General features: G+C 42.8%; 1 protein-coding gene across 36 annotated transcripts in view; it reads right to left on the bottom strand.

Moving 5' to 3' along the window:
- NRXN3 (neurexin 3) overlaps positions 1-22,830 on the bottom strand; it is a 1,566,681-nt gene that overhangs the window by 797,915 nt on the left and 745,936 nt on the right. For 21 of the 36 annotated variants that reach the window (XR_009355806.1, XR_009355805.1, XM_059182678.1 and 18 more), the window contains 3 exons: positions 14,570-14,951; positions 13,354-13,544; positions 12,140-12,313 (listed from right to left, as the gene is read on the bottom strand). Coding sequence is in view for 32 of the 36 variants with exons in the window: in XM_059182678.1 (XP_059038661.1) it covers positions 12,140-12,313; positions 13,354-13,544; positions 14,570-14,951 (747 nt within the window). In the remaining 4 variants the exon portion in view is untranslated. Of the gene's footprint in view, positions 1-8,013; positions 8,041-12,139; positions 12,314-13,353; positions 13,545-14,569; positions 14,952-22,830 lie in introns of all 36 variants that reach the window. The other 15 variants (XR_009355804.1, XR_009355803.1, XM_059182649.1 and 12 more) reach the window with 1 other exon arrangement.

Raw genomic sequence — 22,830 nt, forward strand, 5'->3', positions numbered from 1 at the left:
GAGAGAGAGAGAGTGTGTGTGTGTGTTACCACTTGATTATCAAGAGAAATTTAAATAAGGTATCTATAATCTATAATCAGAGAAAGATGACTTTTTAATGTAAAAATGTGTGGGTTTTTTTTTTTCAAGGAAAATTTTCAAAGGCCATTTCGATTCAACATTCAGAAGAAAATTAACAGGAAGATCTAGTTTTATCTGCTTATATATAACACCAGAACAAAAATCTGTATCAAATACATATAAATATGTATTTAAATATGTATATAAATACATATAAATATGCACTCCTAAGAATGTAATAATACGTTTGTCTAAAACATTCTTCCTCATCAAATGAAAATTATAAAAATTCTAAGATAACATAAACCTTTAGAATTATATACTTAAAAGGTCTTCAAAACTATTATTAATAACTTAAAAGTGCAGGGGTGCGTGGGTTAAAGCCTCTGCTGTCAGCTCAGGTCATGATCTCAGGGTCCTGGGATCAAGCCCTGCATCAGGTTATCTGCTCAGCAAGGAGCCTGCTTCCCTTCCTCTCTCTCTGCCTGCCTCTCTGCCTACTTGTGATCTCTGTCTGCCAAATAAATAAATAAAACTTTAAAAAAAAAAAAAAAACCTTAAAAGTGCACTAAACCTTTTGGAAACCCTTGTATCCAGATCGTGTATATGACTTTTGCATTTGCTATGTAACCAATCCTCACTGAAACAGCCACATAGTCTTTTTGAGACAAGATGGTGACTTTTCTTCGTCTAGCAGGGAAGTGACAAGGCAACAGAAGTGTGTAAGAAAAAACTAAACAAATCCTCAGTGATGGTGGTACTTTGGTTTCTAACTCTCTGCTCTGTTTTTAGTTCACAGAAAAGCATCACGTTGTGTCTTTTCTTTCTCAGATGATACCTCTGATGGCTGCCACAAACTCCCCACCACTCTGCTTGAGTTTGGGATTTTTTTTTGTTTTTTTCTCTTCAAGAACTGTCCCAGTCAGTCATTTCATGCCTGTTATTGCTAAAACCCACCTCTGGGTACATGCAAAAAGATTCGGTCAACTCCTCTTCATGGTCTAGGAAATCAAAAGTTGACAGATTGTCTTTTACGACTTGCAGGTCCTTGAGATAGAAATGCTGTCTGAAGGACAGCAGAGTTCTAGAAGAGTGTATTTTCCCTCTGTTAGTACCCAAGTAGGACTCAACCAAGCCTATGTCTCCAATATCCCAATTTATAGTAAATGTTGCTAAACCAGCACTAGCTGGTCTTGGCCATATTGGGGTTGGGGGGTAGAGGGTGGGGTTTGGTGACCAGGGGAGAACATCTCTTTTGTTCTCCCCTTTTGTTTGATGCCCTTTATCCTAAAGGGTCAAGGCTGGTAGCCCAGGGATCGGCACAGGGAAAGGCTGGCTTAATAACACTCATCGTCTTTAATTGTAAAGCAGGGGGTGTTTGTCAAAGGATTCAGAAGCCGTGCACAAACCCTGAATGGGGAAGCTTCATCACAGCAGACCCCTGTGCCAACCAAAGGGCTTGTCCATCCCTCCCAAGCACAGCCACAATGAGAGGAGCCCTGTGAGGGCAGCCAGGGACTCTCCAGAGAGCTCTGTAGAGCCATCTGCAACTTGACTTTCCACTCCTGATACGTACATAAATCTTTCCACTTTCACATTTTTAAAATTTACATTGATGGGTCACCTGGGTGGCTCAGTGAGTTAAAGCCTCTGCATTCAGCTCAGGTCATGACTCCAGAGTCCTGAGATCGAGTCCCACATCTGGCTCTCTGCTTAGCAAGGAGCCTGCTTTCTCCTCCCTCTCTCTCTCTCTCTCTCCCTGCCTCTCTGCCTACTTATAATCTCTGTCTGTCAAATAAATAAATAAATCTTTAAAAAAAAAATTCACGTTGTTTCATAGAGGAAGAAGGAGTGAGAAGTCATGGAGTGGGAAGGAAGGAAACAATAGAAAAAGGAAGATGAATCCATACAGATATATGTATGCATGCGTGTGCATATGTGCGCAAGACCCTTACTAGCTTCCTGAGCCACCTGTAGTCCCGCTGCTAAAATACAAGGACTCAAGTGTTGAGGCTTCAGGGGCAGTGTCTGTGACATTAGGAATAACCTACTTAGCTCTGTGTCTTGGTCCCTACAGCCAAGATCCCTCTGTAGCTCTCAGAGTAACTCTACATTCACAGCTTTGGGTTCTCTTGCCTTTTCTGAAGATAGTCATTTACAGACAACATAAGATTCATCCTTAGTAACTGGCAGAAACCCAATTCACTTCTATGTAATTTTAAAATAAGAAAGCACTGATCCTTAACTGTGTCAAGTGTCCTCCATATAGAGCCAACTGAGAAGCGAATGGTCTAATTCACACTTTACAGAAGATTAAGCAAAGCCAGAGAACGGGGTCCTAAATATTATTATAAAATTTCACTGGAAGGGGCACCTGGGTGGCTCGGGTGGTTAAGCATCCCACTCCTGGTTTCAGCTCAGGTCATAATCTCAGAGACCTGAGATGGAGCACCATGTCCAGAGGACTTGGGTCCCTACTCAGTGGGGAGTCGGCTGGAGTTTTTCCCTCTTCCTCTGCCCCTCCCCCCACTCACGCATGAGCATGCTCATTCTCTCTCTCAAATAAATAAAATATTTTTTAAAAATTTCACTGACAGACTGTATTCCCACGATCTTACTTTTTGTCTAAAAGGCAAGATCTATGTCTTCCTAATGCTCAGAAAGGCATCAACAATGTTCATAGCAAGCATGTTCAGGTGTTTATGGTTTCCTCTCCTCGAATGAAGGTTCAAAAAAGTCACTTGGTTAGGATGATGAGTGAAAAAGACTAATAATAAAATCCAACATTCTGGAGACACTGGGGTGGTTTCACGAACACTCCTGTTCTTCACAATCACTCCAGCCCTCTCATCATATACTGAGCATAAAATGAGTCAAGGCGAGCATGGGAATTGGTTGAAACCAACAAGCCCTCATGAAGTCTTCATCTCCAATGGCCTTTGATGAGCTCTGCAAAGGTAAATATTTAACAACCAGAACAACAACAAAAAACCCTGATCTGTAACATTTCTCTAACCTGATTTCCATAGTGTAAAATACTCCCACCATGGCCAATTTCAAGCCAATATCTGTTACATGATGTCAACCAGCTTACAAAATTCCTGAAAACTCCTGTGCTGGTACCAATTCTAGTCCAGCCCTGCGCTTGATGGTCAATGAGCAGCAAAGTATGCACACTCTGTGAGTAAAGTGATTTATACATGTGACACTTGCATGACAATGGAGGGGGGCATTAGTGCCACCCCTAATGCCCACCCCCGTTGGGGTACTGGTGAAGGCCTGAGAATGGCTAGCATCATATCGCCTTCTTGCTCAACCTACCCTATTTTCACAGAGCGCTGAAGGTCACAATGATCAGATCACTTCTTCTTTTTAAGATCATGAACAGCTCATCAAAAAGTCAATGCTGCCTCAGAAAAATGTAAACTGAGCTCTCCTGTTCTGGTTTTCCTTCTTTTTCTACACTGACGTAGCGGTCCTTTGGGGGTAGTAGAGGGCATTTTTTAAAAAGAGAGAAAAGAGGTTTCAAAGGGCTTGCTCAATGAAAATACAACGAATTTTAAAAATAGTTTGTTTTAAAGAACATTGTGCAACTATCATCTAGAACTTAGTGAAATCGTATTGACATAAACACCATCTACCATAAAGCCATCTAAAGGACCTTCTCAGATAACCTCTGGTCACCTGGGTAGTGCCTCTGCTTTGGAAATAGACAAGTCCAGACTTGCACCATATGCTACAGTAGAGAAGAGGTCATAGGCTTTAAAACTCAGCTTTACCACTTACTAGCAATGTGACCTTAGGCTAGCCACTTAAATTTTCTGTACCTGAGTTTGTATAATGGGGACAGAAATTATTGGTACCTCACACAATGTGAAGATTAAATGAGATAAGGTATGTAAAGCCCATAAAGTCATCTTGAGGTGGCAAGGTCATGGTCATGAGGGAGACACAATATACTAACTCCTCAGCCTGTGCTTAAACTAAGTAAACCCTTAATTAAGGGTATTATCAACTCTGTTGGGGAGGAAGACCATGTTCTCTGCATTTTAGTTGGGGTATAGTTGAATAGGAGTCCAGAAACAAGATACATTAAGGTAGTAGGTCACAAATGCACACTCTCTTATAAGAAACCCCTCAGCAGACAGTGCTAAGGGGAAAAAAGCAAAATCTTTGGGGGAAGTTCTACTGAATTTCCATCTCCATTATTTCTCATAATGCATATCACTTCTGAGAGACTGATTTCTATTGGGCCAAATGCCATATATATATATATATATATATATATATATATATATATATTTTTTTTTTTTACATAAAATACAATGGAGAATGTACTAGCTTTGGAGAAAATTAAGTGCGAAACCATATTCTTCACAGTAAAAAAAAAGTTGCAGAATGAAAATTCCCCTTAGAAGTATTTGATGGCAACTCTTATCTAAAAGTACTTGAAAGGGTCTTCGCGTTTTTAAGGCATCCAAACCCGGTATGTTCACTGACTTCCTCAAGATACAAAGCATTCAGAACCAGATCTAATCAATCCTTGGTTTTCCCCTGCCCCACTACACCTGCCGACCATCTGGGAAGAACAAATTACATTTCTAAAAAAGAGCCGTTCAACTCCAGAGAGGGAACCTATTTAGGACAATTACAGTGGAAAGTGGGGAGAACATATTCTTACTAATCATCTAACCCAATAAAAAGCTATTCTTAGGGTTTTTTTAGAGCTTAAAACTCATCTGCTTCATTCTCAACAGGTCTAACTTAATGTCTCTCTGATAATCATACAGCTCTTTCCTTATTAGACAGCTTTTTAGGGGATCTCTCCAGGAAAACCCCTCTTACAATAAAAAGGATTTCTAAAATAGCTTCCAAAATGTCCCTTGACACTTCAAGGGACCCTGTGATTCAAGGGGCTGTACTTCTCAGCAGGGTAACTCTTCCCACCCTGTGTGCCTCCATGGAGCACCTACTCCCACTCCTCACCCGGAAGGAGGCAAAGTCTGGGCTGACCTAGGGCCATCCATGAAGTTCTTCCTTGACAGCTTTCGTCATCATGTGTAAATATACCTGCTATATGAAGCAGAGTAATTCAGTTGGGATGGAAGGGAAATAATCAGGAGAAAAAGGCCATTCCTCAGAGGTCTCATCTGGAAGGGAGTTTCAAGCCTCTTCCCTCAACCTTGGAATATGCTACTTCCCTCCAAACTCTGTTCTCCATTTCCAGTTCCTGTCTGTCCTATCTATTCTCCACCTGGTGTCAGAGTGATCTTCATAAAATGAAGAGCTAGCCGAGTCTCTGTCCTCCTCAAAGTGCCCTCAGGGAAATGCCCGACTCCCCACATGAACACGCTGTCATCATCGACCTCCATCCTACAGCTCCCAGCTTCGTCTTTGATCACATCCCCATACGCGCACTATTTCAACACAGCCCGAGCTTTGTGTTGGTCTCAGACTACCCAAGCTCTCCAATGTGCTTCCATGTCTCATGTACCTCAAATATGTCATCCTTCCAACTCAGTTCAAGCTCTGCCTGAGAAATATCCCCTGAGCTTCCACCATGACCACCCGGCACAGCCCAGCAGCCCTCCTCCCTGCTCACGCTGCGTGCTCCTTCTCTGTTCGAGAAAAGCAGTGTTCACTCTGCACTGTCCACACTGGGCGATCCCCTGCCAACTCATGTGTGGTCGGACAGTAACACGCCTGTTACCCAGTGCCTAGCTGGGTGCCTGACACATAGGAATAGCTGAGTTTCCATTAAAACTGAAAAAAAAAAATAAGTAGTAAGTAATTAAGTAGTTAAGTAAGTAAGTACACAAATAAATAAATAAATAAATAACAAATCATACCCCAAATACAATGATAAGAGGACTCAAGCTGTTGACTTTCCAGATTCATCAGACCACTTCCTAGAGCCCACTATTATAGTTCTTTCTGAATACCATTTACCTTTACATTTCAAACTGTCTCACTTCTTTGTCATATGTTTTTACTGCCCTTCACTCTTATGGTAATTCATACTATCTGTGCCCACAGGTTGCAGCTGAAAAAGCCAATATGAGTAATGGTCCAAACCCCAATATCAGGAGAATAAAAAGTGAAAGAATTTGCATCCTAAAGGTCTTTCACACAATATGGGGAGCAAGTAAGATAACCCCAAATAATGACTAAGAGTAACAGCTCTTGTCACAAACAAAGAGACCCTCTAGTCATTACAAGAATGGAAGAGAATTTCGGTCAAGGCAGTAACAACATAAAAACCACTCTGATGACTTGGCTGATTCTATAAATGGCAAAGTTAAGATAGTCCAAACTATTACATTCCTAAATATGTACTAGACTTCAGCCAATAATTTTACAAGACACACAGAAATCAACCAGCACTCTGTATGATGCCTACAAACCATTTTTCCTTTGGATGGTAACTTTAAAATCATTTTGCTGCTTGGGGAATCCTTATGTAGAAAGACCTATGCAAGGTCCTGGGGATTCAAAATCCACCTAGGTCTTACCATGAGGAATAAAGTCTGAGAGGAGATGTCATTCTCTAGTTTGATATAATAAAAACTGATCACAATAAGTTCTGATATCCTTGGATTCTCTCTTCTTATAGATCAAATCCTACCCCCCCCCAGTTACAGAGTGACATGTAGTAGCCCTATTTTGACAATGAAGCAAAGTTTCTGAAAAACAACAGCCTTCAGTATGACCAAAAGGCCCCTGACACTCTTTGAAATTGAAAAGAAAAAAAAAAATTGAAATCTATTGTACAGCTACCTCAGACGTCAAAATACTAATCCACTGCCCTATTCTTTGAATTAATTTTACTATATATCAGCGTATATGTGAATCTGCTAAGAAAGGATAGAGGAAAAAGTTGTAGGAGAGTGACTAGAGAGAGATGTTATGTAGTTGAGGTCTGCCCAAGACATGGATACCTGCATTGGTTACCCACGTGACGTACAGCAAGTCGCAGCAAAGTCAATGATCATTTAGGGAAAACGTAGTGCTTTTAAGGCTACCCTGCTCTTAACTGCTTTCAACAATGTTTGCTGGTTGCAAACGCCGAGAGTTTGCACTCCAAAGCTCAATCCTCTACCCAACTATCAGCCAAAGGATGCCCAACATGCCTTCTTGGCCTGCTATTCTGAGTCAGGTAGCCTGACACAATGCGACCAGTGGCCCATTACAGACTCTGGATGGTGCCTCTTTGGCTAGTAGAAGGATCAGGGTCTGTGGTAGAGACTCACGGACATCTACCAGGCAGGTATTTGAAAGCGAATTCAGGATAAAACCGACAGACCCTCTTCTTCCCCAAGAGTACTTTTTCCTTTAGATCACACAACAGGAAATTAAAGTGCTCAGCCAAAATCCCCAATAGGAAACATAAATCTCTAGAACATTTTAATGACATTAATATCTCCCAAAGGCCTAAAAATGTTTCTTTAAAATGAGTTAAGAGAAATGCCCTTCTCATTCATAAAGACCAAGCACTCAAAAGTCCTGAGAAGTGACCTCCCTGGCCCAGAAAATAATAAATTAAGAACTCAACTGTTTTTTTTTTTTTTCTTTCTTTTTCTCTTTCCAAGTATAGTCTTCCTCTGTGGTGAATAAATTAAAAAGAGCCAGTCCATCCATGGCAACTATGTGCAGAGGCCTGAATCGCTTCCAAAAGTGGGTTGGTAGGCTTGGGAGGAGTCACAGTATGGGATGCGGACATCCTAAAATGGAATCATGGTCCCATCCATAAAAGGTCTCGGGGTTTGCTATTTTGCATTCACTGATCTGGGTTTCCTGCCACTGTTTCTAAAGAACACAGGGTTCAGCCCCCTCCCCAAAACTGATACTGTCCAAGAGGTGTGACAGCTTGGAGGCCCTTAAGAAAAAGATGCCAAGGGTGACACAGGGCATCTTTCCGTCCAAAGTGGTAATGGGAGCAAGAACCTTCTCTACCTTGTAGGTCAGCTTTGGTCAACACAACTTTGTTAGCAGAAGAACAGAAAAGGCGAAAACAATAACCAGAGGTTAGTAAGAGGTGGAATCAACCAGGGTAACATTACAGAAATGAAAATAACAATCTGCATAACCAACATCACTCAAACACTTCAAATGCTCTGCGGACTCTCCAGAGACAGCACAGATGGGGGATGCGGAGACCCGGGCAGAGCAGGCCTCATCAGAGCCACGTCAGCAGAGCAGGGGCAGGAAAACACTGGACTTCACAAAGCACAAGCAGGAGTAACAAGAGCCTTCCCGCATCCACACAGCCAACCCCAAGGCACATGGTCCAGGAAAATGATTCTCCATGAGTCAGGATAAGCATCAAGAAATAAGGAAGAGTGCGTTGCCAGACTGAAAGACACGTGTGCACAGCCAGACCAAGCCCGCAAAAAAATAATTCTGCACATCTAGGAGTTAAAGATGGAAGAAGAGTCAGTCGCCTGGGAGCCTTCCTGGGAACCTCCTGAAAATGTCACCAGGGAACGTGGCACTCGAACTGTGTCTGTGCGTCAACATGATTTGGGAACTCCAGAAAGCTCAATTTGTTTGATTGGTAGCAATAGAGCCAAATCCAAATGGCTGTGAGCAAAAAGGCACCAAACCAGGGTCCTTTTTATTTATTCATGCCAGTCTTGAAATGAAGCACGTGTGTCTCTCTCAGATGTGTACCATCTGCAATTGCGGAATCGTGTTTCCAGCCAACCCATGCCTTGGTCTCTGTAGCAAAGCTGGCCTCAAGACAGAAAGAGATATTTGCCAGCTGAGAATAGAACCAGACATCATTTCAAAATTCCTAGCCCAAACTGAGAGGCTGCCAGTCACAGCTAGATGTTGGCTAAGGGTATCCAGAAATTGTGCTTAATTTCTGAAGTTATTATACTCTGCATAAAAATTAAAACATGGTTGGAAGTTTTTTCTTTTTTTCTTTCTTTCTTAGTATCAACCACTGGGAGACAAAGTCATAGATTAATACATTTTTAAAATAATCTTGGACTCTTTGCACTTCGATAGGAGAGGGAGAGTAGTACATTTACTACTTAGAGGTCTTGAAATATCATCATCAATAACTCTGATAAGAACATATGATACATCCTGGCCTGTGTACCCCAGATAGTGAGAATAGAACTCATTTACCATCTCGAAGGGATGCAGCTCTTAGTTTTTGGTAAGGGATCCTCATTCTCTACCTGTTCATGATTCTATATATAGAAATGATAAATCAGGAAATGCCTTCCATTTCCTGGGATTTCCATCCTGTACAAATACTCAAAGGCCTTCTTGAGGGTCCCATCCTATGACAGAGATTCAGAATGAGAAGGACACCTGTTTGCAGTCTCTCGAGTTCTGCGCTCCTCATTTCCCTACTTCAGCTTCATTTCCACAGAGCCCTAAAAGGCTCCCGGGATCTCTTATAAGGGCTTATTCACATGGTGTAAACGTCCAATGACAGTAATTTATGCCTTAACCCACTTTTTGGCCATTTTTCCTGGCCACTTAGGCTAATTATCCAAGTCATCTGTGTACAATAAACAAGGACCTCCTCCCCTCCTCACTCGTCCTCCACTTCATTCCACCCAGTGGGGCGGTCATAATGCTCCGTGGGTAATCATTGCAATTATCTCCATGGCAATAGAGTGCACGGTTATTAGGCTCATGGGACTCGCCATAGATTCGGATGGAAGAAGCATCAAGTCCCAATATCCGGGGCTGAACAATCGCCCATACTCAGAGCAAGGTCGGACCCCTCTATAATGCATGTGATGAGTCACGCCAAGCCGCACACAGAGATGGAGGTAGGTATGGGACCATTTTCCCCAATTTGGTGGGTAATTTCCTTGTGCTAATGCTCTCACTGCTTCTCTTCAAGTTCTCTTAAGTAGACTCCATAATCCACTCTTCTGAAGTTCTACCTCCAACAGTTCTAGCTCCTTACAGCCCAACTTTTAATTCTCTGTAGAACTCTGCTTCTGATGCAGCAGGCCACAGACCCATGCAGCTCCTGAGCCCAGGAAAGGCATACAGTCTGAATTGAGGTGTGCTACGAGTATAAAACACACACTTGGTTCTGAAGGCTTAGCGTGAAAAAAAAAAAGAATGTGAAATGTTTTGTTGATAGTTTTATATCATTGCATGCTGAAATGATATTATTTTGGATATATCTGGTTTACTGAAATGTAAAATCAAAATGAACTACATGTTCCTTAATACAAAATTAATTACATGTTCCTTTCTGTCTTTGTTACATGTAGCTAGTATACTAGGAGATTTAAAATTACATACGTGACTCACATTAGATTTCTATCAAGCAACATGGCTATAGAGTTAAATGGATGATTCCTATTAATTTGGAAATATGGAAAATGGATGACGTGATAAGAATATTTCCCATCTGAAGAGTACTTTATGCTTTTTAACGCATGCTTTTGTGTTTTAACTCAATCTGATTAATTACTGCAGGATAACTGGAATTTCTGTCATTCCACAATCTTTGAAACGGAGATATTTGATTTAAACCCCCCATGTTACATTTATTTCAGCACTGCCCTTAATGCCTGAAAGAGGTAAGAGCAAGCCAAGGAGACAAAAATTCATGATTTGAACAACAGAGTGCATTTCCAGGAAGAGAAAGCAAAGTGGCTCCTTTAAGTGCACGCTGATTTGCAGCCTCCAGTCCTCTCAGGTACACAGACCATATCTGGCCCACTGGATTGAAGACAGACTCCCGGTTAAAGGCAAACTGGAGTGGCTTACGGAAACAACCAGTCTTACTTCTAGTCCATGAGGGAAGCTGACTCTTAGGCAAAGGGAAATGACTTCCACCCTGCACACCAGCTTGTGAAGCTGCCAGGAAGCCTTTATAAAAATGTGCAAGCGAACCCAGGTCAAAGCTGGTTAAGAACAGGGGCAAAACGTGAAGTTAAATACTTAGGAGATGAGTGAAAGCGTCCGGTGCAGTAAATCAATGGGATAGAAAAAAACAAAATGGGTAAATTGCACAAAGGACTATGAGGCTCAACCAGACAAAGGAATGCATAGATTCTGCTGACTGGTCAGACACCTTTGACTTACAAGCTAGGGAAGGGTCACCTGCTTGACCAACTATCCAGGCCCCAGGGGAAAACCTGAAAACTGCTCACTGCTGCCCTCTGCTGGTTAAACTAGATGGTTTTGTTGTAAAACCTGGGCTCAAGAAGACCTGTAAAACTCAGATTGTAACTTAAGACACAGAAGATGATCTACGCAACAGACTGATGTTGTGTGACACCTATGGGCATGCGATGTTATTAGATGTCTCCCATAAGATCACATTTGTAAAGGATAATCTTACTGTTTATTGAGTACCCACCATGTTCCTACCAGGCATTTTACATACAGCTCTGATTTACACAGCTTACCTCCCAAGGCAAGTTTTATTGCCCCACTTTGCAGTTGAGGAGGATAGAGCTCAGAGGGATTAAGTGACTTTCCAAATGTCACACAGTGAACAAAAGTTACTACCTGGATCTAAATCCAAGTCTTTCTAACACCAACACCCATGCTGTTTCATGACATCACACTGATGAAATGCCTAAGAACGCCTGATATCTAGTAAGTACTCAATAAATGTCAACTCCCTTCCCTCATCATGGCATTCTGACATCATTTTCCTATGACCTGCTGTGTTTGCATTAAATGATGCAGTAGTTCTTATATTATTTCATTCATGGTGACACCCACATAAAAGGCTCTGGTATACCTCCCGATATATAAAAATATAAATGAAAACCCCAATTGCCCTTTCAGCCATGCTGGAAGCAAAGGTACAAGTCAGGAAGAGTCTGATGTCAATGCCAGGGAAGGTCCTCTACTGGCAAGTATGTGATACCGGGAAGACATCTGCCAACATACATTCCCAGAGTCTGTGGCCCATGTCTTGACATACTGAACCAGGGACAGGAGGACACCAATGATGATGCAATGTCAGATGGCAAATGGGAAGGAGAGAGGACTGGGAAACAGAAAGGAGGCACTGGCAGAGGGAGCAAAGAGGCTTGGTGCTTGCATCCAGGCTGTGGCTTAACAAGTAAAAAGGCTGTACCTTCGCAGCCACGCTCGATCTGTCCACTCCGATGGAGGGCATCGTTGATGAGGTCTGGCAGACGCCCGTTCAAATCCACAGATGCCAGACAGCCCTGGAAGCCATCCCGGGAAGCCACCAGCTTGGGAAGGTTGCTGTACATGCCTTGGGCCAGACCTGCCATGTAGAGGTCACCTGGACAAGAAAGCGAGTAGTGAGAGCCGATGAATAAAGGGTAAGGAAACCAGACTCAGCTAGTAGACGATCTCATAGGCAATGGTGACAGAGCTGGGGGAGAGGGAGGAGAATGGCATAAACAAGTAATTACCGGAGCCCCTACCGTGTAGAAAGAAGAAACTCACATTGCTTATGGCATTCATTTTCTACGTGCCATCTCACAAATTTTCATTGCCATATTCAGTCCATGAGGTAGATACTGCTCCCATTTTATGATGAAGTAAAGATTAACAAGATTTCCGACAAAACAACCATTTACCGAGTGCTTTTTATGGGCTTGTTACCAATACTATGTGGAGGACTTTACAGACATTATCCCATCAAAACTGCTAACAGCCCGTAAAGGTAGTAACAATTATTGTCCTCATTTTGCAAAAACGTATAGAGAAGCTGAACAAGGCTAAGAAATTTTACCAAAGTCACCCAGGCAGTGAGTGATTCAGCTGAGATTTCAAAACTGTACCACCTCCTCTGTATTAGGACGTCCCTGCATGCTGACGTCCGTCACCTCACACTCAGCCCCTGCGTGCCCAAGATTTACAGAGAAAATGAACCATCCCTCGGGGAGTGACTTAAGTAAAAATTGCACTTTGGTATCATTCAATGTGGTTAAAATAGGATGTGCATGAGGTCTCAAATATGCCTGGCGCCCTTAACCTGCAGTTTTGTCTCTGCGAACAGCCCTTCGGTTATAAGACATGCTCTAACGGGGCCCGGGTGGCTCAGTCGGTTAAACGTCTGACCCTTGGTTTCAGCTCAGTCTGTGATCTGAGGTTCATGATCTCAGAGTCACGATCTCAGGATCCATGAATTGGAACGTGGTGTTGGGCTCCGCACTCTGCAGGGAATCTGCTTAGGATTCTCTCCCTCTGCGCCTCCCCCCTACACATGCAAGTTCTCGCTCTCTCTCAAATAAATGAATAAATCTTAAAAAACAAAACAAAACAAAACAAAAACCAGAAAGAAATGCTCTACAAAGGATAAACTACAAGGTTTACCTTTCAAATCCAGATTTTTGGCCCCGTTGATAACCTGAGTGACCACCCTGGTGTCCACTTTCAAGCTGTGGGTGTTACTGTTGTCCCGGGTGATGACGACATTGTGCCACTGGTTGTCATTCAGGGGGCGGTCGCTGTTGCCTTTGATCACGTTGGGACCATTCCCAAGGTCAAACACGTAGTGTATGTACCTGTGAGTAACAACCACCACCCCGTGAGTGGAGATCCCCTCAAGTGGGTGAACAGCAACGTGCAGATAACGGAGCCTGAGGGCTTCGCGTCCCCCACATCAAGCTGGCATCATGCAGGAATAATTATGGCTTGATCTAGGATTTCAAGAAGAGTCATAGCCTGGTCTGTCAGACTTCACTTTAATTCCACACTCACAAGGTTCACTTCTTTCCCACGATCTAAAAATCCAGAGCCTCAGAGTAGTACAGGTGGTACATCCCCAACCACTAGGGGGCAGCATTTAAAATTTGTCGATTGTGGATCTGGTTTTGGGGGGCTTGTTCTAGTTTTTGTTTTTATTATTTTCCAACACATGGTAGTAAAATATCTTGCAGAAAGAACAACATTTAGAACAGCGTTTCAAACTGCGCATATAGGGGCACCTGGGTGGCTCAGTGGGTTAAAGCCTCTGCCTTCGGCTCGGCTCATGATCCCAGGGTGCCACTGGAATCGAGCCCCACATCAGGCTCTCTGCCTGCTTCCCCCTATCTCTGTCTCTGCCTGCCTCTCTGCCTGCTTGTGATCTCTGTCTGTTAAATAAATAAATAAAATCTTTTAGAAAAATTGCACATATATGGGCTAACAGCAGTGCTGAAGATATCTGTATTTTATTCCTTCCTATAGATCTGGTGGTTGCAGAAAGCACTGCCCAGGGGGCACTATATCCTCTTTTTGGGGAAAAAAAAGGTCATTTTTGCAAAACTGATCTTCTTTCCTATAGGTTTAAAGGACTATATTTCATAGTAAAAAGTCTGATAGGATTGAGCTAAGTGGAAGATCTTTAAATAAACTAATGAATTTCTCCTCCTTCTAGCCGTAACCATTACATAGGTGTGTTTCACCAACTAGGAGGAGACCAGGTCTTGGAAAGAGAGGGTGAGGAGCAGAATGGAAACTTTTTTTTTCATGTCCACATGTTAGGTCAAACTTTCAAGCTTGAGCTGAGTATATGCCCAGTATAAACAGTGTGATCTCTTCCACTTACCCCTTGACCAGCTCAACTGCAATGAAGTCATTGCCATCGCCGCTGTTGAAAAGAATGAAGCCGTCGGCTGAGGTGGTCTTGAACTGGAAGAACAGGTGCATGGAGGTATAGGCCTGGAGCGTGGCCAGGCTCAGGTAGCTGCTCTTGGTCTTAAAGGTGACGGGGTCAGCGATAATGTTCCTCAGCCCAAAACGAGCCTTCAGTTCGCAGTAATCGATGTCGCCGTTTTTGCACAGGTCAATGTAGAGCAGGCCATTGAACATGAGGCTCTGTAAGTGGCCAATGAAACTGGACGGGACGACGGAGATGTAACGTTTCTCCGTCATGATTCCGGTCTCGATATTGTGGAATTCCAAGCGGGTATGGTCCCCCACCATCGTACCTTTGAACATCACAGAGGAGATACACACATGTTATCATGTTTTGTCACAGCAGACTTACAGTGTCTTTTAGGTTTCCACACAAAACATTTAGTTCCAGGAAACAAAATGCTCTACATACTACAGAGCTGAGGAAACCTCAGACAGAGTAGACTCCTGGCCGGGCCAAGTTCTGTGCACTGTGGTCCAGGCTCTCCATGCAGCTGCTCAGAACGTCCCAGCAAATAAAAAAGAATCTGAGATCATGGATAACTCAGGTTGAAAGATAGAACGATTCTTTTTCTACATTCAGGGAACAACTGGGTACGAATGCATACTATAGGGAAAAAAAGTCTTAATTGCCCCAAACCTTGTAAAGATACAACAAACAAGCATGGAGCATTTACTATCAAATACTTCATGATTCACCATCTAGTGAATCACCATTACTAGTAGTAATTCACCATCTAGTACTTGTGGAAAGACTCTATGGTAGAACATGGGTTCATTTATTTCTGACCAGCAATGTTGGTTTTTCTGGTAACACCCTTAATTTTCTCTTGGGAAGCTACCCTCCCTACTTTACCTTAAAACCATCTGGGTTGGCCAAAGCTGATCCTAGCCCAGCTCCTGAAGTCATCAGCCTACCCAGCCTGGACCATCCAACATTAATTTATCCCCTTAGCCACAGAGTATGGTCTATGGACTAACAAGGTTGTCTGCAAACTTTAGCACACCCCTGAATCACATGGATGGCTGCTTAATACACCGTTTCCTGTGCCCTGCCCTCAGAATTTATTATCTAAAAGTCTGGGGCGTGACCTGAGAACATGCATTTCTATTATATTCCAAGGTGATGCTTATGGAACTGTTCTAGGGACCACCCTTAGAACCAAAGAATCAGCAGGAACATAAGCTAGAGTATTTAGTAGTCACTCAATTAAGTCTAGTAATGTTCAGCTCCAGGGCTTTTGCTAGAACACCTTTGAGAGAGGCATTCTTTGTAAACAAGGTTTGTTGAAGGGGTAAGAAGAGAGCTCAGAGCTGCTGGAAACCATGTGATAACCACAGAGATTGCCCGAGGAGAAAGCCAACCCAGAAGCCAACCACAAAACGGAGGGAAACCATTTCTCCAGAATGGTACCATTTGAAGGTCCAGATTCAGCAGCCAAAGCCAGGCTTTTTTTTTTTTTTTTTTTAAGATTTTATTTATTTATTTGAGAGAGAGAGTGAAAAAGCTCGAGCAGGGAGAGCAGCAGAGGGAGAGGGAGAAGCAGACTACCCACTGAGCAGGGAGCCTGAAGCAGGGCTTGATCCCAGGACCCTGAGATCATGCCCTGAGCTGAAGGCAGATGCCTAACCATCTGAGCCGCCCGGGTGCCCCCAGAAATTGCATTCTTTTTTTTTTTTTTTTTTTCTATTAAATTTGCTAATTTTTATAGTAATAACAATCTAGAATTCTATAAACATATATTTTTATCCCCAGGGGTACAGGTCTGTGAATCACCAGGTTTACACACTTCACAGCACTCACCAAAGCACATACCCTCCCCAATGTCCATAATCCCACCCCCTTCTCCCAAACCCCCTCCCCCCGGCAACCCTCAGTTTGTTTTGTGAGATTAAGAGTCACTTATGGTTTGTCTCCCTCCCAATCCCATCTTGTTTCATTTATTCTTCTTCTACCCACTTAAGCCTCCATGTTGCATCACCACTTCCTCATATCAGGGAGATCATATGATAGTTGTCTTTCTCTGCTTGACTTATTTCGCTAAGCATGATACGCTCTAGTTCCATCCACGTTGTTGCAAATGGCAAGATTTCATTTCTTTTGATGGCTGCATAGTATTCCATTGTGTATATATACCACATCTTCTAAGCCAGGCTTTTAAAAACTAGATGGCAATACATTCCCTTCTGTGCTTCAAGCACTTAAGATGGGTGTTTGACATTTGCAACTAAAGGATCTCCAGCGGCTGCAAATGAACCAGTAGACTTTTCAGGACCTGGCTTACCTAGAAGAAGTGAATGACCAGGGCAGGGGGTCATGAAGGGGGCTTGAAATAAATACAAGAGAGAATGGAAATTTCAATAACAAAGTCAAGGAAACCAGCATTAGTATGGTCAGAGTAGAAGGTGGCTCCCCTAATATTTATATGGACAAATCATTGCAATTTAACCAACCATGTCCTGAGGATACCCCAGTGCTAAAGGAAGGACAGGGAGAATCCCTCCTCCTGCCCTGTCCTGTTGTTTCCATCCACACTGACGAAACTCCACTAGCAAGGCTCTCCTAGCATCTCTACTCCCTCTGTGACAGCTTTCCAGAGGTAAAGGAGTGACATAATCTGGAAGATTAAAGAAATTCTACCGAGAAACTGAATTTCCACAGCTCAGCCCCTGGCACTTCCTGTTTCTCTCTAGGGGAGCGAGCTGTCTTCAAGAAACCCCCAGGGTACCCTCACCGCAACCCACAGCATGGGTGTTCGAGGAGCAAGTCTTGCTTCTGTGGAGCAAGTCCTGTATTAGGACCTGAGCCCTGAGTGAGCGAGGGTTCAGGTGGGCAATTTCCACTCTGAAATTCAGTAGATGTTAACCACAGTTTTCCATACCAGTGTTTCCACTAGCAAAGACAATACTTGACTTTTGCCAGCCTTGTATTTGTTCTGTTTTGTTTTTCCTCTATTGGTATCGGTGTAGAATTAAGGTAGCAGGAAAAAAAGAGAGAGAGAGGAAGGGATTGTATTTTCTCAGGTCCCTGAAACTTCAGTCCCTGCGAAAACCAACCAGATCTCACCTTCAGATGTTCAGTATTAATGTGATTTCTCTGAGACCTGATGCAGGGAACTGTTTATAAGCACAAAAATCAGATTTACGTTTTATGAGCTTCTATGTGGTGTTTTGACAACTAGTGACAAATCATTCGCTTAACGTAAGCAAAAACAACATAATGGTGTTGGTTAAATTAAAGATAAAATTGTAATAGAACAAAAATTAAAAAATGTAACATAAATCTGCTAACAACGGAATAGGAGAACCGCTGTATAAAATTACTTAGTATTGAAAATCGGACTAGTCATGAAAATGAAAACCAGTATAACCTAAACTCACGTGCCCTAGAACAGGGAAGAGACTTAAACAAATATTCACAGTCGATTAGCCTACAGCTGCTCACACAGGGCTGAGACCAGGGCTGGAGAATGATGGGGACGGAAAATGAGAGCCAATCTCCTTGGGGACCCAGGAACGAAACCAACACGATGCTGGGAGCCATGCTAATTCTTATTTTAAAAAAGAAGGAGGGGGAGGGGTAGGAGGAAGAGGCAACCAGCAATGAGAACTAAGAAGTGATAAAGGGGTGATCCTCGGTGAAAACTGGGATTCCAGGGGCGCCTGGGTGGCTCAGCAGGTTAAAGCCTCTGCTTTCGATCATGATCCCAGGGTCCTGGGATCGAGCCCCACATTGGACTCTGCTCAGCAGGGAGCCTGCTTCTCCCTCTCTCTCTGCCTGCCTCTCTGCCTACTTGTGAAATCTGTCAAATAAATAATAAATAAAATCTTAAAAAAAAAAAAAAAAAAAACTTGGGATTCTAAAAGAAACCGGAAAAGACAATTTTAAAGTCAACTGGGAGTTTTTAGAAAAATTATAGATAAATTGGACTCTACAGTTGAGAGGTTAGGAAATTCTGCTCACTAGAAAATGGATTTCATAAAGCAACAAAACTGGGGCGCCTGGGTGGCTCAGTGGGTTAAAGCCTCTGTCTTCGGATCTCAGGGTCCTGGGATCGAGCCCCGCATTGGGCTCTCTGCCCAGGGGGGAGCCTGGTTCCCCTCTCTCTCTGCCTGCCTCTCTGTCTACTTGTGACCTCTGTGTCAAAAAAAGATAAATAAATAAAATCTTTAATAAATAAATAAATAAATAAATAAAGCAACATAATCATGTACAGTGTTGACACAGAGAGGAGACTGAAGAAGGGTCAGAGGAAGGAAACTAACCATGGAATTTCAGAGCACAGCCCACGGACACGGACTGATTTAAGGTTTTAGGATGAGTCCCAGAGCCTCAACTAGAAGTTGCAGGGGCAGTTGGGGGCCAAATTAGAAAAGGGACCGCTTCTCCAGGTACTAAAGGAACTCACTTGGCTGTGGACGGAGCCACATAGTATGCTTCCCCAAAAAAGCATACTATTGCACCTGGAGAAAGCATTAAAGAGATCGCCTGAAGTCTGAACCTTGCGCCAAACCAAGCAAATAAACAAATAGATATTTAGATATATAGATATATATCTGTCTATCATCTAATCCATATCAGTAACTGGGAATCTTTCCTCATCTCCCCCCAACGCTGTCTATAGACTAAAACTCCCTTCTGCTCAAGGGGCAAATACATACATACTTCACAGGAGCTGCTTTCGAATTTCAGAGGGAAGAGTAGTAGTTTGGGAGAAAGATGATTTAAAAAAAAAAAAGAAAAGCAAGACTACTGAATATTGTTCATGTGCCAGGCACTGTACTAGGCACTTCCTAACCACCAAACGTCCTTACCACAATCAATAGGTATCATCATCTTGCTTTAGAGAGGAGGGCATGTAGCTCAGCGAGGTGAAGCCATGCGATCAGAGTTCACACAGGTGCCAAGTGGTCGACCCTAACCGAACCCAGGTGAACTCAATTCCCAAGCCTCCATCTTAGCTTGTACCCAACACAGCAGAGAAAAAGCTCGACTTATGCCTTACATGATTGTGAGTGGAATTTAAATGGTGCCATTTCTGCTGAAGTTGGTGTGATGGGCACAAGCTCCTTCCCAGGAGCCAAGCACCTTCATATCCCTCCATCTAAGTCACGTATCATACATCTAGCACCTTTCCTGGAACAGCCGTGTTGCCTTGACTCCTACCCTCACATTCACCTCTTAATTCCCTGATGGTCAACAGCAGTTTGCACGCCAGCCCTCACACGGCTAATGTCTGTGGAGAACATAAACCTATAGAAAAACTGTCCAAGTTCAAGCTGTCACTTTCCTACCAGGCATGCACTGGACGAGCATATAGGCTCTGAGGCTGTGCCACCTGGGTTAGGCAGCTTTGCTGTGCCTCAGTTTCCCACCTATGAAATAGGTATGACATTTTCAGAATTAGCTGTATCCATTCAGAAAAACTACTTAGAACGGTGCCTAGGGCTTAAATCGCTAGCTATTAATTATGCATCACGCTTCTTTTTCTTCTTTCTCTGAAATGCATTAATAATTTTCCAGTAGTTCGATTATTTGTCACCCTTTCCTAGAACACAATCTCTTTTTAAGTAGAAACCACTTCTCGCCTCTTCTGGATGTCCTGTAGTGTTGGGCAGAGGGGCCTGATGATAGCAAGCGGCCCTCACATGTGAGGAAGGAGGCCGTAACTGAGACATTTGCTTTGGAGTCAGAGTTCGGATCATTGCCATTTCTACACATGAAGTTCCTCATCGACACTAAAAGCTTAGCAAAGAAATAACGGCAAAGACTTAGAGGAGGCAACCTGGCCTCCTACAGCTTCCAGACCCAGGGAGGGAAGTTAAGAAAATGAAGGCTTATGAAGTTTCAGCAAAGGATGTATATTTTGCCCACAATCCTCCAGTTCCCCCACTCCCATTCCCTCCTCTCCATAACACCAAAATCTTCCAAAAGTATATGCTGGAAAATGTTCTAATAATAATAAAAATAATAATAAAAATAATAATAACGATGAATATGAAAGTTCTGGAGCCAAATAAACTTGGCAAACACTTCACATGTGATTATCGAGGATGAGCAATGTGTATCAGCATAGGGAATGCTCCAGTCTTTAAGTCTTCCCTAAAAGTCTTGCAATAAAGAAGACCACTGCATTCTGTTGAACCTAACATGTGCAAACTCCACCTCAGCATATCTTTTTATTCATGAGAGGAACAAATCTTCCTCGGAAAATGACTTTTTTACAGCTTGTAGGTGCTGTGTAAGGTAAGGGACAGACAAGGAAGTCAACATGAACCAGTGAAGTCCAAGAAGGATGAATCTCTGTCGTAGCAAAAAGCTGGTACACTCTGGGTGAGGTGGCGGGGGTCCTGCAGCATCAGATCCCAGTTCCGAGGAGCATAACCCGAGGGTTCTTTTAATTTACTTGTGATAATAGAAATCCAACCCAATCAATCAATCCATCAATCTTTATTAACTGTCAACTGAACCTTAATACCTTTCCAGGAATACATTGTATTACAATAAACGAAAACCACCAGGCCAAGGACTATTTCTTTCCTTGCCATTGATTTCTTATGAGTGTGACCTATTCTTTGCATCATTTCTACAAACTAGCTGAAAATTTGACACCCTAGGGGACCTTAAACAGCATGAAAGGGATTACTAAATAAGCCAATAAGACACTACTTAATAACCTGAGGACTGTGTGGTATTTTAGTTTCATTGCCTGATTTTATGACTTCTGTGAGCTAAAATTAAAATTCCCAAACCCATTATCACTGTAAGAAGCAATCCAAGGTTGTAGCTCATAAGCAAAATAGCGCTTTTCTTCTCCCAGATTTCTTTATCCTTATGGCTGCTCTTTTCCATCAGCAGTAAAGCAGGGGATAAGGGTTGAAAATGAAAGAGCTTCATTAATTTCGAATATCAAATTACGAATGACTGGGGCCTTCATGGTGTAGTCCTGCTTTTTAATTATTAGCGGTAAGAGAAAGCACACTTTATAATTACCTTTATTCTAAAGTTTCTATAAAAGAATAATGACCATGGGAGGCAATGCACATTACTGTACCCTCAGTTCTGCTGTTGTTTACGACTACAGTTTGGAGGGCATGCAATTTCCCGGGAAAATAAAAGGGATTCGCTGCGTGGAGAGATTGGGGCGAGGTCGCCATCTAGTGGCTGCTATTCAAAACATGCTGGCAACAGCCGTGAGGCTGCTGGGCTCAGCCCTTAGGAGCAAGCAAGGAGATAGTACCATGTGCAGGCTCCCCAGTCTGCTTTAACAGCCCACGGGGATGTCTTGAATAATTAATTCGGGGATGGCTGTGGGTTCTAAACCATATAACCATTTTTACCTCTCTTTGCTTACATTCATTAAGCAAAGCTAAGTTACCCTTTCAGACAGGCAGAAGAGTAACCTTACCCTTTACTATGTACATACAACAGGAGACTTTTGGATACTTACGATGGCTCTGTTTGACTTCATTTTTGAGGAGAGAGGGGCGAGTGCTGCAGTCTTCACTAAAATGTACTCCTCACCTCACCCTAAGGCATCCCTTTGTATTTTCCCATATCTTTAAACAAACCGTTTTCTTAGGATGGATTGTGAAGCCCAGAGATTAGCCTGATTTGATGACGTCACACAGACATGGATTCGGAGCTTAATTACACAGCTCCTTCTACAGGCCATGCCCTCTTAAGTAAAATAAGAACACTCATCTTGCAAGGCAATGGGGAATTACAGATTTAAGAAGCTGATACATGTAAGACAGTTACCCCAGTATCTAATGCCTACTGAGCACTGGATATATGCCTCCTGCTCTTCTCCTAGCCATAGACTCTTCTCATCTCTGCGCACACGTGCGCACGCGCACACACACACACACACACACGCACCCTCTCTCTCTCCTACCTTCACGCTATACAGGGCTCACTGTTAATTCCAGACTCCAGAAGGATAGCAGTTCAGGCTCATGAATATAAAATTAAATTATAGGACCCCCAAACTGCAGAAACTTTAAGCTGGAGAGGGCCTTAGCAGCAATAGAATTTCAAGTTTAAAAATGAGGAAATGAGGAAAAAAGTTTATTATCCTTATTAGCTATCCCAATGGCAAAAAGTGTTTTAGTTACAATGACTGTATTAAATCCCAGAGATCCTGACTCTACCTTGACTGTCTTATTCAC

Source organism: Mustela lutreola, chromosome 7, assembly GCF_030435805.1.
Source record: "Mustela lutreola isolate mMusLut2 chromosome 7, mMusLut2.pri, whole genome shotgun sequence".
Classification (NCBI taxonomy): domain Eukaryota; kingdom Metazoa; phylum Chordata; class Mammalia; order Carnivora; family Mustelidae; genus Mustela; species Mustela lutreola.